We start from the raw sequence: 17,563 nt of genomic DNA on the forward strand, positions 1-17,563 counted from the left end.
GGTGGAAGTAATACCAGATTTGCATTTTGGTAAGATCCCTTTGGCTACCATGTTGGGAAAAGATTTGAGGGAGGCCTGTGCAGACGTATAGGCCAGTTAGGGAGCTGTTACAGTAATAAACTGTGACAGGTGACCCTGGCTTGGAGTATGGTTTTGAAAGTACAGAAGGAGTGGGGAGAATGGGTTTCAGAGATATCTAGAAGGCTAAGTAAGATTAAATTAATTGCTTAATGAGAGTAAACTAGATATGAAGGTGAGTGAAGGGGATGTCGAGATTCACCTCCAGGAAGTTGCCTGGTCTGCAGGTTAATGACATCATTTCGGCAGAACAGGTAACACTAGTTACGGACGAAGTGTTTTCCGGGGGGGGATGAGGGAAAGGCCAGGGAATAGTGAAGTTACACGCATGGAGATGCCAAGTAGACAGTGGAACTCTGGACTGCAAAAGAGAAGGTGGAACCGGAAATACTGACTTGGAGTCAGAGGCACATAGATGGTAAATAAGCTGTTTGTGGGTACGCTTTGGAAGGAATATGCAAGGGGAAAGGAGAATAACTTGGAGCAGACCTTGAGAACCTTCCAGGGTTAATGGTAGAGGAAGAGCTGCCAATAAAAGGGACCAAGGGAGCAGCAGAGAGGGAGGAGGGAGAGTGGGGAGTCTTGTGCTAGAGAAGCGCAGGAGAGAGTCTACAGAAGCGGAGGGAGGATTGAATGGAGTCAGATCCTACTGAGCAGTCAAGACATGCTTATGATCTAGCACCTTTAACTTGTATCAGTGCATCTCCGTTTTAAGTACTACCTGGGTAATAGTGTTACTGTGATAAATACTGCACTGACTTCACCACTCTGGGGCACAGTATGATGTTCAATAAATGTCTCTTATTCATATTGACATAAAAAGATCTTGACATTTTATTAAGTATCTTTTTCCTTTCCTTAAAGTTATATAGAAGGATATACCTGTACAAACAGGATGTTCCGTTGGTCTCTGAATATATTGTAAATTATCAGGCAATCTGGTAAGGGGCAAGACCCCTCACAGCCTGTCATTACCCCTGACAGCAATGTGATTATGCAGATGCCAGCAGTTACAAAGGCAGGAAGCCATTACCTCCAGGCATTACTTAAGGGTGACAAAACACCTAATACTGATTTAGCAAGTGGTGTTTGGTGCTCTCTGTTCTTTACTTAAAATATTATCTTTTGCCTTACTGTTCAGTCAAACTTACTGATCAGTCAGCCTCATTAATTCAAATTGCCCAACATTTACTTATTGAGCCAATGCCAGTGGGAAGCTAATAGGTCAAAGTTACAGAACAGAAAAATAATGTTCTTTGCCTTGGAGTTTTGTTTACTCTTCCTTTAAGAAGTCATTGTCCCCCAAAGTTGGTTTCCCTATAGTATCACATTCTCCTTCCCTCCTGGTTGAATTCGGTGGTGTTCCCCGTCTCCGCACACGTACGGATGGCAGGTGTGGGAGAGGTGGCATGCAGTATAGCACAAGCCTTCTGTGCTTGTGACCACTAGGTAAATTCTAACTCTTTCTCTCTCTCGTGAGTTCCTACACAAGATAATTCAGTTTTCTGAAACTGTGTAGCCTTAAAGGAAACTCATTTTCCTTAGTGCCAAGTAAGGCGTAATAAAAATTACTGCATGGTAAAATATAAAGCCTAATAAAGTTTCTGAGAGGATCGGTCCTGATAGCAATTATTCCTGGGATTTCACTCCTGTAAGAAAGAGATAATTGTCATAAAACACCTATACTTAAGCTGCTGGTCTCCCTTTTTCCCTTATTTTTCCTCGTATTTTTTTCTTTTTCTTAGTAGGGTTAAACCAGTGATGTCCTTGAGTGGCCATGTGTGTCTAGAGTCATTTCCAGCTGGCAGACACTCCCTCCGCCTCTCGGCTCTGCTGGGACCTGGTGGACTCCCCAAGCTCAGCGCTCATTTTTCTGCTCATTGTGACCTTAGAGGCTGTCTTCCCCTCTGGGCTGCCCCCGGGCACTATGGCAGTGCTTATGGACAGCGCGGACTCCCAGCATCTGCGTGGCCTCGTGTGAAGGCACAGGTTTTGGAGTCAGGCACGTTTAAGATCCAAACCTGCTCCCCATGACCCCAGCTGTGTAGCCTTGAACAAGGGTATTAATCCTCTTCAGTCACTGTTTTCTCAGTTTTCGGGACCATTATCCGTACCTTGTCAGGTTGTAAAGATTAGAGAAAGTCTGTGGGAAGTAGGTGCCTGGTGGCTCTGTAATATTATTGCAATTATCCCTGTTACTGTGCTTCTCAGCTCTGCTGATTCATGAGTATTTTAAGTATTGGACACAGGATCATTTTGAAACAGCAGAGGATGCTTCTAGCTGATAGAATAGGATCACATGTGTTCGTTAATTATTGCTGTTATTTTTATAGTATCTTTGTGTTCCAAGCATAGGCTTAAGTGCTGAACAATATACAGAAGTGCATTGATTAAGTGCAGAAGATACACAGAATCTATTTATGAGGGTTGCTGTTCCTCACAGGTTTGTGTACAGGTTGACATGTTGTAAATTCTAAATCCTCACCTGTTCCATCTCCTTCTCCCTTACAGAAGCTTAGCTTAGTTGAAGGGTTATTGTGAGACCAGTTAGTGTATGGAGAGGGATTTAAGGTCACTGTCTATTAAAAGTATGTCATAACATTGAAAATTAGGATAAATAAAAATTCAAGACCAGGAAAAATCCATTAAAGTAGGAAGTTTGAATATAGATATTCAGGTCGTAGTTCTTACACATTTGTTGAAATTGAGCCCTACATTTGGTTTTGATCTTTATTTTGGCCTAAGGGGATTTTTTACTAAGACTAAGATTTGCATTGTGTGTAAGAAATCTACCAATCCTAGAAATGGGAGAACTACTACCATAACCAAAGTGGAAGCAATTCCTTCCATATATCTGCATCCTTTTATCCATGTTGTGATCCTTAAGGCCACTTTCCCTGCTAGTCGAAAGCTCCTGAGACTGGCACAAAATGTTAAGCAAAAGAAAATGCATTTTCCTGTTTCCATCTTGTGTAAAGTGCTTAGGCTTTGAATCATGCAAGTCTGGATTCAAACCCTGACTTTGTAACTTCGTATTAATGTATTCTTAGTAGGTAGACAAGTTCTTTTATCCAGCTATGCTTAAGTTTCCTCTTCTGCAAAGTGAGTATTCTTTTTCCATTTTGTAATCATACAAAATACCTGACATGAAGTAAGTGCTTGGGGGTGGGGGGGTGACTGCTGCTATTGTTAATTCTGGAAACAGACCAGATGTACGGAACCCATCCTATGACCACTGTTAGCATAACATTGCACATCTGATTTTTGAACAATTATTTTTCAAGTTAATATGGATATCAATTATAACATATCTGCTTTGTGAGAATTAAATGAGATGACATAGTACTTAATATAAAAAAGTGCTCAGTAAATATGCCTATTACTGTATCTGTATTATGGTTTCTTTTAAAATATTTTTTGTTAGGTAATAATATGAGACTATATAAACCAGTCAGAACATTTTGTGAGAAACTGAAAGCCATAAGGGGTCAGAGTTGTCCTTAGGGAGAGATAAAGCCTGTTCACATGGCCTTCCACATCTCCCCTCTGTTCACATAAAACATAGCGCAAGAGAATTTACTCAGCATTCATATGATGAGAAATAAATTCTGATGTACTCATTGTTTATCCTCTCATCAGCTGTGTAGGTGCCCTTGAAAAGTTAAAGTCCATTTTTTCGTTTGCAAAGACACTTGGCCAAAATGTTGGCAAACTGAAAAATGCAATGATTATTTTGATCCCATTTTCCCTGTGTAATCACATACTCAGCTGTCAGGCAGCACTGCAGATCAAGTTAGCCACGTCAAGTTCATTGTGACACATTTGTGTGGTAAGTATTTGGATTGTTTCCCACAGGTTGGAGTACTTCTAACGTTCACAGATTTGTCTCTTTCCACATGAATCAGTGGTGGAGCCCTGTTCACCTGTGATCATGGCACTTAATTTGGTTTCGTGTATCTCTAAATTTAGGATTAGTCTTTGGCAGAAATGCCTACAAGTTACTGTGTCTGAACTGTGTGAACCTGTCCTCATCCCTCTGTCTCTTCAGCCTTTCCTGGTGGCCTCTCCTTTCCCCACCCCAACTCTCCTTCTTACCTTCTCCTCTTCTGAGCAGTCCTTTCAGTCAGTGAATGAAATTATCATCACTCAGTCTCACACTGAGTAAAGAAAACTGTGTTTAAATAAATTTGTTTTCCTGCACAGTCCTTTCCATACGTGCTGTTCTTGAGTTACATTTTTTGGTGACTGACAACTCGAAGCCATTATGGAATACCTTAATCATGGGATTAGTAATAATAACTTACTCCTTTTGTGCATTGAATACAATTAAGGCTAGTTTCTTCCTCGAGTTAGTCTCTGAAAATTAATTATATACTATATATAAATATAAGCTGCTTTATAACTGAAACTTGGTTCAAGAAAAAGCACTTAACCATAAAGGTAGTCATTACTTTGATTAGTGAAAAATCCACAGCTTTCATAGTATTTTTTCTTACTCTCTTGAATGTGGATCCTTTGGAATTGTTTTCTAAGTAGAGATTTCATTTCTTATTCCAATGGAACCATAACAGCTTCTTTCAATAATAACTATTAAAGTGGTTATTGATTACTGGCATCTATAAAAGATCTTAGCACATTGTGATTTACTGAAGAGAGGGAGGTTTTGGTATTTATCTTGAGCCAGTAAAGGTATTTCGGTATCTGTCTTGACAAGATAATTATGTGAAATTACACATTTGACAAACTGAATTGTGGGCACAGAAGAATAAGTGGGTGGGCAAGGTGAAAAGTACTGTTGATGGAGAGACAGTGTTCAGAAGCAAGTCAACACGAATGAGCTAAAACTGTCAATGCTTTAGTCACTGTCCATTCTGTAGGTGAGTCTGTCTTGAATACTCTGTCAGGGTGTTAGGAATGCAGTATGTTAAGAGAACTCTTTCAGGTTATTGCCACTGGGAGAGAGAACTAATGTCCATGTTATAGAAAGAATCCTGTTTTTGAAACGGTTGTTATGAGGGTGCTTGACCTTCATCAGACGCTGGCTGCTTTGTGATAAGGTGGACAGAGCGCAGGGAGTCCGGACAGTTGTGGACGCCTGGTGTTAGGAAGATCATTTAACTTCTGTGAGGGCAGTTTCTCATCTATAAATTGGTAATTTCCTAGATTTCCCTTGTCACATAGTAGTCAGTGTAAAATGCAAGTTTGTTTTCCCTCTGCCACTAAGCATGTTGTTCTGCCTATAAATCATTATGTCAGTAGGTATCTTAGTAAAATTACATATTTTCTTATTTATGTTTTCAGTATACTGTTTTCAGACTTTATTTTGCAAATTATGAAAGAACACCTGAGGTTCCTCAAGTCACTTTCATATACCACTGTGTGTATAGTATTTTTCAAGGATGACATTGCATACTTTGAATAGGGATAGTATCAGTATTTTCCAACCATCCATCCATCTGTACTCTGTGTTTCTTATACAGACTTTGTACTTGGTCTTGATACTTCTGTTCATATTATTTTTGTTTCATTCCTTTCTACAATGCCACGCTCACCTATTTCTTTCACTAAGCCTTCTGTTATCCCTGACATCTGCCCTCTCTCAAGTTACAGCTTTAGTGACCTCACTCTTAATTGGAATACAGTCACATGCCCTTTGTCAGCCCATACCATTATTTTGCATTGTTTAATTCTAAGTAATTATAACTCAACTAGATTTTCAACTACTGAGTAAAAGCACTCTGTTATAAATCTTGACACCCTCCCCTGGGCTGAGCCTTGTCCATAGAGGACATCTAAGTTCTTGTTCATCTATGCATAAGACATGGGTGGAATGTTTCCTTTTTCTGCTTGCTGGCGCTGAGTACTGAGAAACTAAAGGTGTAGAAGATCTAGTATTATCTTTCCCATCAAGTAGTACATAATCTGGGGAGGAAGGCAGACAAGGTGATAAACACTTCAGCATGTTATGAGTATCAGGATAGAAGAACCACTCAGAGGTGGAATTAAAGAAAGCTTTTATAGACCAGAGACATTTTTATAGATATGGGTATTTTTGTAAATGTTTCAATTGTGTCTTAATAGGAAAATGGGATTTCTCTTAAAGTGAAAGGAGTGTTTTGAAATTACTTGATATTTTGACTTTATAGATTACTGCTATTATCCCAAATATTATCACCTCCTCATGAAACTTCTGAAACATAATTTGTATTAATTTTATGTATGTAACACAAAACCATGTCTTGGCATTTCTAGAAGTGGGAATTCCAATAAGTAAAGTATTGTATTTCAGAGGAGTTCCTTTTAAACTATGTGCAATCTAACTTGGATACTGCCAGAAGCCTCACTTACTGCCCCAGACACTTGCATTGCTCCTGCCAAGAGCCCTGGACACTGGGCATTTCTGTTAGGGCAGAGGTCTGCCTGAGGGCTCTTGAAATTAGAAGGTTTGAAATTCCTCCTTTAAGGGGCATCGGTATTACACAGGACTGGAGGCACTGTATTCTGTCCACGGAGAAGCGCAAGACCAAAATTCAGCACTCTCCTTCCCCTGAAAAGATGCAAACCAATCAACCAAACGAGGCTCCTTCAAAATTTTTTTTCAACAGTTTAACCTTAAAATAGCTTTTTAAAAATTACATCATAAGGACATCTAAGATGAAAGTATTAGCATACATGCTTTATTCAAATGGCATATTCATTACTACAGAAATCCAAGTAAGAGAGTAAGGATCTGTCCTATTTTAATTTTATTTGAACACACTATCAAATTTGGGTCTGTAGAATATAAATTCAAGGCTCTTAGATTAAAATTCATGCCCAAACGTTGGGGATTAAAATTCATGCCCTCACCATTTCCTAAATTCCTCAAATAATAAGGTGGTTTACATTTCTTCAGTGAAGCTTGGATTTAAAATTTTTCTTGTGACATGAATAAATGCGTAGTGGACACTGACAGATCTAAGTTCATTTCCTAGCTTTTAAGCATTGGGCAATTCCCCACTTGCAGGAAGGAGAGGTGATGCTTACGTCCTGGGGTAGCTGTAGACCCACCTGAGCCAATGTGAAAATCGCATGGGACAATAGTACTTGCTGAACATGTTTGCTTCCGTTTATATAAACTACCTGCATCCTGGTGGTTTGCCATCTTTGATAAGGCAGGAAGAAGAGACTTGTGAGAAGTAGTCTTTCTTCCTGGGTAAAACGCACACACGTACATTATTTAATAAAGGAACCAAATCTTAACATAGTCTGTCTCTTAATTTCAGTTTGTCCATAGAAGAAATTGAAAATCGAGCCCAAGCCCTTCATCTCTTTGAGACTTTGAAGACTGATCCTGAAGGCTTTCACCAGCACATGGTCAAGTACATTTACCCCACGATTGGTGGCTTTGATCATGAAAGGCTGATATATTATTTCACTCTTCTGGAAAGCTTTGGCTGTGCTGAGTTTAGAAAATATACCATTAAACCAGAAACCCACATTCGGCTGCTGAAGAAATTTAAAGTAGTTGCATCAGGTAAGATGATCATTTTCCTGCTTGAACTCATTCTTTAAATCTCGGGATTAATTTTCTGTACACAGTCATGTTTGTATATTATGGCTAACAGAGATCTGAAATCACAGAATTTTGATGTTAATCGACTTTAGTTATCTTTCCAACTCCTTCACCTGCTGTTGAAGGAATTAAATATGAGAGAACTAAGAAGCCTATTGAAAGGCATGTAGTGACTTACAAAACACATTAACACCTCTTAGATCTGTATGGTACTTTCTCCTGTACAAGGCACTTTCAAATCTATGTTCATTTGATATTAATAGCAATTGTGAGAATTTACTTCAGTTTATCTGTGGCTTACTGAGTAACCAAATTAAACACAGGAAAAGAATAAGAGTCAATCCCTGCCTTCAAGGAGTTGATGAGATCCCAGATAAATAGCAAATGAATATAATGCAGTTTGGTGCACTCACCAAAGAAAGCATAGGTGCCATGGAAGCATTTGAAGATGCAAGGAGATACTGCCCTCTCTAGGGTACACACAAGGACACTGAAGCACGCAAAGCTGAGTGACTGTCTAGGTTTGCACAGTTAAGTTGCAGGCTGGGACTAGAACTCAGATCTTCTGATCTAATCGACAAACTGTCTGCTATAAATAAGTTGGTTGATCACTTTTTCCTTCGGACAGTACAGAGGATTTTGCGTTTGAACCTGTATGTTTACCTAGGAATGAGCTACTCTATTTTCCTTTCTTTTTCCATTAGGTCTTAATTACAAAAAGCTGACAGATGAAAACATGAATCCTCTTAAAGCACTGGAGCCAGTTCTTTCAAGTCAAAATATCTTATCTATTTCCAAACTTGTTCCCCAAATCCCTGAAAAGGACGGACAAATGCTTTCCCCAAGCTCTCTGTACACCGTCTGGTTACAGAAGTTGTTCTGGACTGGAGATCCTCACCTCATTAAACAAGTCCCGGCGTCCTCACCAGAGTGGCTTTGTGCGTACGATGCCTGCGTCAAGTACTTTGATCGCCTCCATCCAAATGACCTCATCACGGTGGTGGATGCTGTTACGTTTTCTCCTAAAGCTGTGACCAAGGTAACCAAAAAGATAGTTAAAGGAGATTGAATGCTATAGAAGAAATGAAAATTGCTCTTATATTCTGTAGATTTTTTTCTTAAATTGAGGACTACTTACATGTTCTGCCTTCTGGTTTTTTGTTAAACATGAGGTTTTAATTGGGAAATCATTTTCCTCTGTCACAGATATACAAGGAGTCTAAGACTTGACTGTTCTAATTTATGTGTTACATGTGCAAAATGTAAATTTTCTCATAGTATTTCATTTTACAGTAAATATTTCATCCTCTTCAGTTGACAGTGGACAGAACCTTCAGTGCCCAGCCCACATTAGCTAGCTGCATTCAGAGCCAGGCTAACCACTTAGCTGTGGTTAAATTGAGCCTTTAAAAACTTTCACATGAATACCACATAGTGTTTGACTTGGTGATGGAATAATCCATGGGCGTCTCCAGCACACTCGCCAGTGTCTCCTCCCTGCTCAGTTGTAAGCTCCTTCCCTGGACTGTGATTCTTGCCCTTTGCACTTCAGCAGTGTATGCGTTTACTTAGAGCAGAGAATGTGGGTCCTCCTTGCCTTCTTGCTGTCTCACCTTCTCCCCCAGACACCACTGCCCAGCAGATGCGAACTTCCACTGCTTGGACCCAGGGCATTGCCTCTCCTAGAGATGCTCCTGCCTCCGGCCTCAGCTGCTGAGCTGCACGGCCTTGGAGCTTTTTTCTCTGTTGCCCGTCTTTACTGCTGCCTTCTCTGTCCCCCAAACTGGCAAGTCTGCCTGGTATCCTCTCCCAGGTATTTTTATTGTAACTATTATTATCTTGAAATTTGAGTATAAAGGGTAAGAATAATTCAAGTCATTTATTTAGAGGTTGGCACAGGTAGAGATTCAGACACCTATGGAGAATGCTAGTGTTAACTGTATTAATAGTTGTAGGTAGCCGAAGATTTCATTTCCTTATTATTGTAACTCAAATATTTCAGCTAATAACTTGGTTTTAAATTTTATAACCACTTCTATAAAGAAAGAGATAATCATTTTTATTGTTTTCAAGGGAGAAAATAAGGATGATTTTAAAGGCAGGTGGTGTGATGATTTGAAAGAGTGCAAGTTTGGAGTAATTTCAATCTGGCTTGAACTTTGAACCTGACACTTAACCAGCTCTGTGGGTTACCCTCAGGAATTGCTGTTAGACTTCTGCCTCCTTGGGGCAGAGGATGTGGCTGAGTAATCTTGAAGTAGATAATATTATTGCCCCGTTATTAGTAGGTGGGTATGCTGAGGTTCAACAAAGTTAATTTGGTAAGAGAGGAGCCACAATTTGAACTCATAGAGGCTTATTCCAGGGCCTTTGCTTAACCACTGAACTGTTCTGTGAAAAAAAAAGCAGTTTGAATCAAGAGACCTGGGATTTTAAGGAAATGAGGGAGAAAAATGGGACCAGAAATCCCCACACATTTTAGTCCAGGTGGAGCAGCTGTCATGGGATGTGTCCAGTGCAAGGCTGAGTCTAAATAAGGAAGGGCAGGCAGGAACCCAGCAAAGTATGGGAAGAGACAAGACCTCAGCAAACAGTGGTTTCAGATCTCTAAGAATGAGAGTTTCCGAGTCCAGTGTTAGCCATGCAGGAAGTATGTATCTGAGGGCAGAGACCGGAACCAAGCCGGGTGTTGAAATCCAAGGATATGGCTCCAGAGTTGGGAGCTGTGAATGGGCTGTAGTCACCAGACAAGCAAACGCACCCACCAGGACATGGAGGGGCCTTCACTTTACGGCTGTTTCCCTCCCCCAGGCTGTGGGAGTTTTTAAATATTTTATATGAGGGCAAGATCGAAATCTAGCATGGCCAGCCAAGGCCATATGCTAATTGTGAGCATGTAATATGGAAGTGGACGAAGAGTTCTAGACTTTCCGACAGCAATTATTTACTCATGTTTAAGCTTGTCTTGGATGTAGAGTCCACTCAGTCTTAGCTGTTTTCCTTCTTACAACTTTAAGATGTCCTCCAACTACCTGAAAATGTAGTTAGTGCATATATGTGTATTTTTCCTGAGGAAAAGATGCATAGCTGACTCAATATTACTTAATTTTGACATTTCTTTCTCAAAGTGGTATAATCCTCAATAAGATCGTCTTTTATTGTAAACTATCTCAAGAGGTGGTTTGCCATTGATACAGATAAGCTATAGAAAAGTGAGACAAATACATTTAAAATTAGTTTTACATCTTTAGCCTAGATTTATATTTTTCCTCATTTTATTAATTGGAAGCTTTTACTTTTTCATTCAGAGAGGAAAAGTGTAAAGTTCATATAGAGTGCATTTTGAAATCATATAATGCCATTGTAGAAAGAAGAGTATAAAATTCAAGTTGAAATACAACCTGCACATGTGAGAGGACACATTTGGAAAAGGAAATGCCATTGGATTTGGCCAACTTCGCAAAACACCAGATGTTCCCACAGCTTGTACATGATGTTAAAAATGTAAAATAAGTGTATACTACTCATATATATAGTGTGCAGTTTTCAAATATGTAACCACATTTAATTCAAAAACCAAACTTTTAGAAAGAACTAATGAACTAATTCTAGAGCGCGTAACTGGGATGGTAAGCAATTGTTCAGATACTAGAATTCAGACAGGAATGTCCCTAAAGCCCGAATTTAGTGCCTCTTCCATGATGAACTAGAGAAGGCTCTTTCCCACCACGGTAATAGTTATTCGGTTACCATTTGCATTAGTAGACTTCATGGAAATCACAAAATGTTACCATGTATGCAGAAACTGAATTTGCATGACACTTGAGGAGATGAATATGTAGAAGGGAAAAGAATGCAAATACTTCAAGTGCATTTTGGTGGAATCGGGTTAGAGTTCTTCTTGCTTTTCCACTTCAACAATTAGAAACGTTTTTGTGGAAGGGACAGAGAGCAATTTAGTGGGTCAGAAATTCAGGAAAATGGTGAAAGAAGGAGAAATGACGGTCAAAACATTATTTGCTTGCTTCAGACGTGATGTGGTTGGATGAGGCTTACACGTCATCTCGGCCTCCGTGTTTTATGCTTTCTGCTCGCTTTCAGTTGCTCGTATGGCTGCATCCATAATTATAGGACATGGAACACAGTCCTTCTCAGTTATGAAATGCTACCCAGAAGTTTGCCAGGATCCTTCTTTAAAAGCCCCAGATGATCATAGAATCAGAAGAGGTGCTCTCAATCTGTAATTGGCTGGGCTTCTACCACCCTCACCCCACCCTACGTGCACCTGCTGTTCCAGCTCCCGCGCTTTGTTCTGCTGGAAGCATGCAGTCTCCTTCAGTTAGAGCAGAAGAATGTTGGAGAACCTATACTTCAGTCTGACTCTGATCATCAGGCATCATTTCTATTGATAATTAAGCTACTTCCCTAATCTTTCTATCTATCTTCAGGCTTCTTATGGTTCCCACTTTCTGGTTCTTCATTCTGGAGCTATGGAAACAGCATAAGAATCTCTCTTTTCATACCATGACTATTCAGATTCTTGAAATAAGCTACTGTCTCTTCTCTTATCCTGTTATCCAGATTATTTGACATAGAAATCCGGAAGAATAATTGTATCTGAAAAAACATGATATGACCTAAAAAAATGTATTCTTATAAGTTTAAGTCTCAATTAAAAGGCAGCATTTTAACTATAACTTCAGGGTCTTCACAGTGCTATTATCTTTTAAATAGGGATGACACATGATTTTCACCATATTGAGCAATTAGTGTGTGAAACCTATGTAAAAATATTCCAAAAATATGTATTACTCAATTGTATGGCATGATATATGACTTTCTGATGTATAAATCAAATATTATGTAGGCTCAGATTGAGTCATTAAGTAATTAGGCATTAGCTGTGTGCCATATGCAGGATTAGTTGCTGTTGGCATCATTAGGATGTAAAAGACATTCCTGTAAGACACTTAAAATGAAGTTTTTAATTTATAGTAAAAATATTATAATTGGGAATTACACCTTACATGAAATTAGAAATTCTTTAAGGGTAAGAATGGTGCCTTTTATATCTAATTTTCCAGTTCCTTGCACAGTATAAAGTAGGTACTTCTTAAGTGATTGTTTAAATAAGTACTATCATAAATTGATGATTCCTAAATCTTTTGATCACTGGATGCCTTAACATTTTAAAAAATCATTGAAAACCTTAAATAACTTCTGTTTATTAAGATTACATTCATTGATACTTAGCGTATTAGAAATTAAAACCAAGAAATTTTAGATATATTTACTTCATTTCATTCATAAACATGAGTATTTTAATGAAAAATATATTTCCAAAAGAAAAATATGAGTGACATTATTTTACATATACATGTTTGGCATAATAGAACACAGCTGTATTCTCCTGTTTGTTTCTATATTTGGTCTCTGTTATATTGTTTGAAGTAAATGAAGAGTCCAACCTTATGCAGATATGACATTGGCAAGAGGGAGAACTGCTTCAATAGCCCATAATTTTGGATATTCTTTGATACTACACTGAAACTTAACAAGCGATAAATATTTTAAGATGAGTTGCATTGTGAAATCTGAAGCCATATTGTTGAACTTTTTGTACTCTCTTACACTAAAACCATTGGTCTAGATTGCACTTTGAATGGATCTTTTACTTATGTATGGTTTGTAACATAATTCATTAGGAATTTGGAAACTAGTAGTCCACTGAATTATGCAGGTCATGCAAATGTCGATGCTTTGCATTATCCAGTGTCAACAAAGGCACAATCATATGGACATCCATCTCAGCAGATGAGTCTTGAAGTATTAAGAAGCTGTCAAGCTCACAGTAGTAGATACAAGTTTTCCAAAATTCTAATTTTTTGCTTGAAAGCTCAGATTTTATCTTTGGCAACAAACACTGTGAATTGTTTTCCTTGAAGTGACAGGCTTACTTTGTTCATTTTGGAAAACATGTCTGCCGGATATCCAAGTCTGAATAACCATAGTTTGTCTCTTAGTTATTCTTCAAGCAAAAATGGGAGATGGACGTGGAAAGCAGCTACTTCAGTCCATGATTCAAGCAATCACACAGATGCTTTTTCTTTATTCTTTGGTATACAGCAAAGTGCTTTATGTATATATCTAAGTTCTTCACACAGAATATTAAAGCATGTGCCATCAATGATTGGGATTTAATAAAATTAATAACTTCTTTTTTGAGCACATTCTTAAGTGAAAATGCCAATGAAGAACAGTGACTCCTAGTAAAGTATGGTGCCACTCCCTTGATTTGTGCTAAGTCCACACAGTTTTATCCATCATTACCTTTTCACCATTGTACAAATATCAACACAGTAAAAAAAGATAAATATCATAAAAATAAGTTTGACTTTGCACACCAGTTGAAAGAGTCTTGGACTCCTGTAGTTTGTGGACCACACTTTGAGAACCACTGTCAGCTTGTTTTTTTCTGAAACCACAGCTGTCTTTGATACCCAGTTCTGCCAAAGACAAAGCTGTTTCCATCTGATTCTTCTATCTCTTCCCTCATCATAACTTGGGAAGATGGGATGTTATATATTGCTCTTACTCCATCAAACCCCAAGGATATGATAGAAATAATTCCATCCCTGTGGGAGTAGCACAAACATAAAATTCAGGGATGAGTGCCAAGCAATGGCTCAGTGGTGTGCAGGGAAGGAGAGCAGACCGAGAAAACCTTACTGGGGTTACCTTTGCCAGAATATCAGGTCAGGCCAGTTGTCCAGGGATTGGTTGAGAAAGTCTATCAAGATGTTAACTATGGCGTGTGTTGGCTATGGAGGAAGGAAAGTACATGCATTCATGCTGTCTCCCCTCTGAGACTGATTGATTTTACATGTACCTGTCTCTAGTCACTCTGTCTTCTTAATTTCCATTTTCTGGAATCTCAGAAACCTGTTTCCTGGGGAAGTTTGCCACTCTTTTTGCATTTGTTTTAATTGAATACAACCCTCAGTAGATCTCTCAAGTGGAATCAATATAGATGTTTTTGAGATCTGTGCCCCTTAGGACTTACAACTTTACTTGGCACTCATCCCTTTTATGTTTGTGCTACTCCAATGAGGATAGAATTATTTCTATCATATCCTTGGGGTTTGATGGAGTAAGAGCAATATATAACATCCCATCTTCCCAAGTTATGATGAGGGAAGAGATAGAAGAATCAGATGGAAATAGCTTTGTCTTTGGCAGAATTGGGGTAGCAAATGTGGCTTGATTCTCCACGTTGGCTCATAGTGCCCCCTGGCTCACATCTTTAGACAGCTCTGCCAGACACATGGTTAGATCTGCAGACCATACTTGCTGTCTCAGAAGGGCTGCCTCCCAACTGGATTTCGATTCGTGGGGTCCGGAGAGGTGGCCTCTACATCATTGCTGCTCAATAGAACTATGAGGTGAGTCGCATGTGGAATTTGAAATATCTGGTAGCCATATTAATTAAAAAGGAGGAATTATCCTAAATATTATCATTTCAGTATGTGATCAATGCAAAAAATATTGAGATACTTTTTTGTTATGCTCTTTGAAATCCTTATTTCAAGCATGTGTCAGTTCAGATGAGTCACATTTCCAAAGCTCAGAGGTCTCATGAATGTACTAGACAGGCATGCGTCTCAGGAACCACCAACAGGGCACTGGAAGGACAAGAGCAGAAGAAAGATGCGCTCACCTCATGGTCAGGCATATCTCAAAAAGAGCGGGAAAGGACTAGTACCCATAATTAATTTCTCCTCCCCGCGTCACCAGATGTCACTCCCCTCTCCCAAGGAGTGAAAAAGGGTGAAGAGAGAAGCAGAACACACTTTCTTGGGGCCCACAGGCAAACTTCCTGCTTTGTGGGCAGGAACTCGGAACGAGTAGCAAGGTTCCTCCCACACACAGCCAAAAGAATGGCTAGCTAATAATAAATTCTAAGACCTTAAAAGTTATCTACAGAAATCTCTGTGCTGTGTGATAATCGTAATAGCTACCGCATATTACTTTTACACACCAGGCACTGGCTTGATACTTTATGTCTAGCAATTATGACAACAGGTATTATATCTCATTTAGAAATAAGTAAAATGAAGGTTAGAGGTTAATGAATTTGTTCCAGATCAGAAGCAAGTTAGTGGCTGAGCCAGAAGTCCAGTCCTAGTCTTATCTGCTCAGTGTTAGAGGTCTTCAGCAAGTGATAATCCTTTTCTTAGACAAGAGCCACTGTTTTCTGTAGCGGCCTATTTATTGGGTGTGCTTGTTTCTTTTTCTTTTGTATGCAGTCCACATTTGCCTCTTTGATCTCTCCTCCTTTTTGTTACAACAAAGAAATAGAGCCTTACCCTGACTGCTCTTTGGGTAATGGAATAAATTATGCCATGTAGCCCCCAAGGCTTTTCATTCCCATTTCTTTTTTATTCCTCAAATAACCTGGATTCCATGTGTTTCAATTCTAATCAGCTTTTCTTCAACATAGTGTATTTTCCTCACTAAAAAAATTTCTGTGTACGAGTTTTCTCATGCTGTTTTAACTAATCACCACAAACCTATAACAAAACAAATTTATCATCTTAGCTATCTATAGATGAGAAGTCAGGTGTTTTGCAGAGTAAAGCCAAGGTGTAGATAAGTCTACATTGCTTTCTGGAGGCTGTAGGGGAGAAACTTTTTTTTGTTTGTTTGTTTTCCCTTCTCCAGTGTCTAGAGGCTGTCCTCATTCCTTGGTTCAAGGCCCCTTTTCTCCATGTTCAAAGCCAGCATCATTACATATCTCTGACCATCTGTCTGTACATCATCTCTCTGACTAAAGCCAGTAAGGGTTACTTTTGAGGCATTCATGTGATGAGATTGTCGAGTCTGTTACAGTCCAGGATAATCTCCCACCTCAGGGTCCATACCATTAATCACATCTGCAGAGGCTCTTTGCCATGAAAGGTGACATACACACATTCCAAGGATTAGGATGTAGGCAACTCTGGGAAACATAATTCTGTCTACCTATATTTGTGTATTTTATAAGGTTTTAAGAGACTTTATAGGGCTTATTATTAAGGTTTTATAAAAGGACTGAAGTTGAAACCAAAATGGAAAACTAGTAAAAATCATTGAAAAATATTTAATTCAAAGCTGAAATCTACTGTTATAATCCTTACCTATTTTTATCTGTAAGTAAATAGATTTTTTTATTTATTCATGATAAAACATTTTGACTTTAAAGCCAAATTACATGCATCTGTTTCTAATCACCTAATTACTGGTATGTATGTGTGTTTGTGCATATATATATATGTATGCACACATACCATTATATCTGCACATTGAGCTTTATAATTATTGGAGTGTATATTACATCAGTGAATGAAGAACTTTTGATTATCTTAATTTTTTGAATTGAAAGGATATATATCTAATCCATATTTGTGTTAGAAGACTCTGCATTTCTGATGTTCCTGTTCCTAAGTGGAAAGTGACATACTCATATATTAAGATTATCTTTAGAAGAACTATGTATGAGCTACATGGGGAATTTGAAATATCTAATAGCCAGATCAATAACACAAAATAGGTGAAATTATCCTAAATATTATCATTCCAATATGTGATCAATGTAAATATTAAAATACTTTTTTGTTGTTATGATCCTTGAGATCCATATTTCAAGCACACATCAGTTCAACTGAGTCACATTTCCAGTGCTCAGTGGTCGCATGAATGTATGGAGAGGAAAGTACAGAGATTTCCCATATATCCCCTACCCCTATATAAACACAGTTTCCCCCATTATCACTGTCTCTTACCAGAAAGTACATTTATTACAAATGATGAACCTGTATAGACACATCATAATCACCCAAAGTCCATATTTTTCCTTAGGGTTCACTCTGTTGGACATACAATAGGTGTGAC

The 17,563-nt window shown here is 38.6% G+C and overlaps 1 protein-coding gene across 2 annotated transcripts in view; it reads left to right on the top strand.

The window, feature by feature from the left end:
* NBAS (NBAS subunit of NRZ tethering complex) overlaps nucleotides 1-17,563 on the top strand; it is a 331,046-nt gene that overhangs the window by 241,418 nt on the left and 72,065 nt on the right. For both annotated transcript variants that reach the window (XM_073216361.1, XM_037026472.2), the window contains exons 43-44: nucleotides 7,344-7,594; nucleotides 8,338-8,672. In XM_073216361.1, the coding sequence (XP_073072462.1) occupies nucleotides 7,344-7,594; nucleotides 8,338-8,672 (586 nt within the window). The remainder of the gene's footprint in view (nucleotides 1-7,343; nucleotides 7,595-8,337; nucleotides 8,673-17,563) is intronic.

This window comes from Manis javanica, chromosome 1, assembly GCF_040802235.1.
Source record: "Manis javanica isolate MJ-LG chromosome 1, MJ_LKY, whole genome shotgun sequence".
In the NCBI taxonomy this organism is placed as follows: domain Eukaryota; kingdom Metazoa; phylum Chordata; class Mammalia; order Pholidota; family Manidae; genus Manis; species Manis javanica.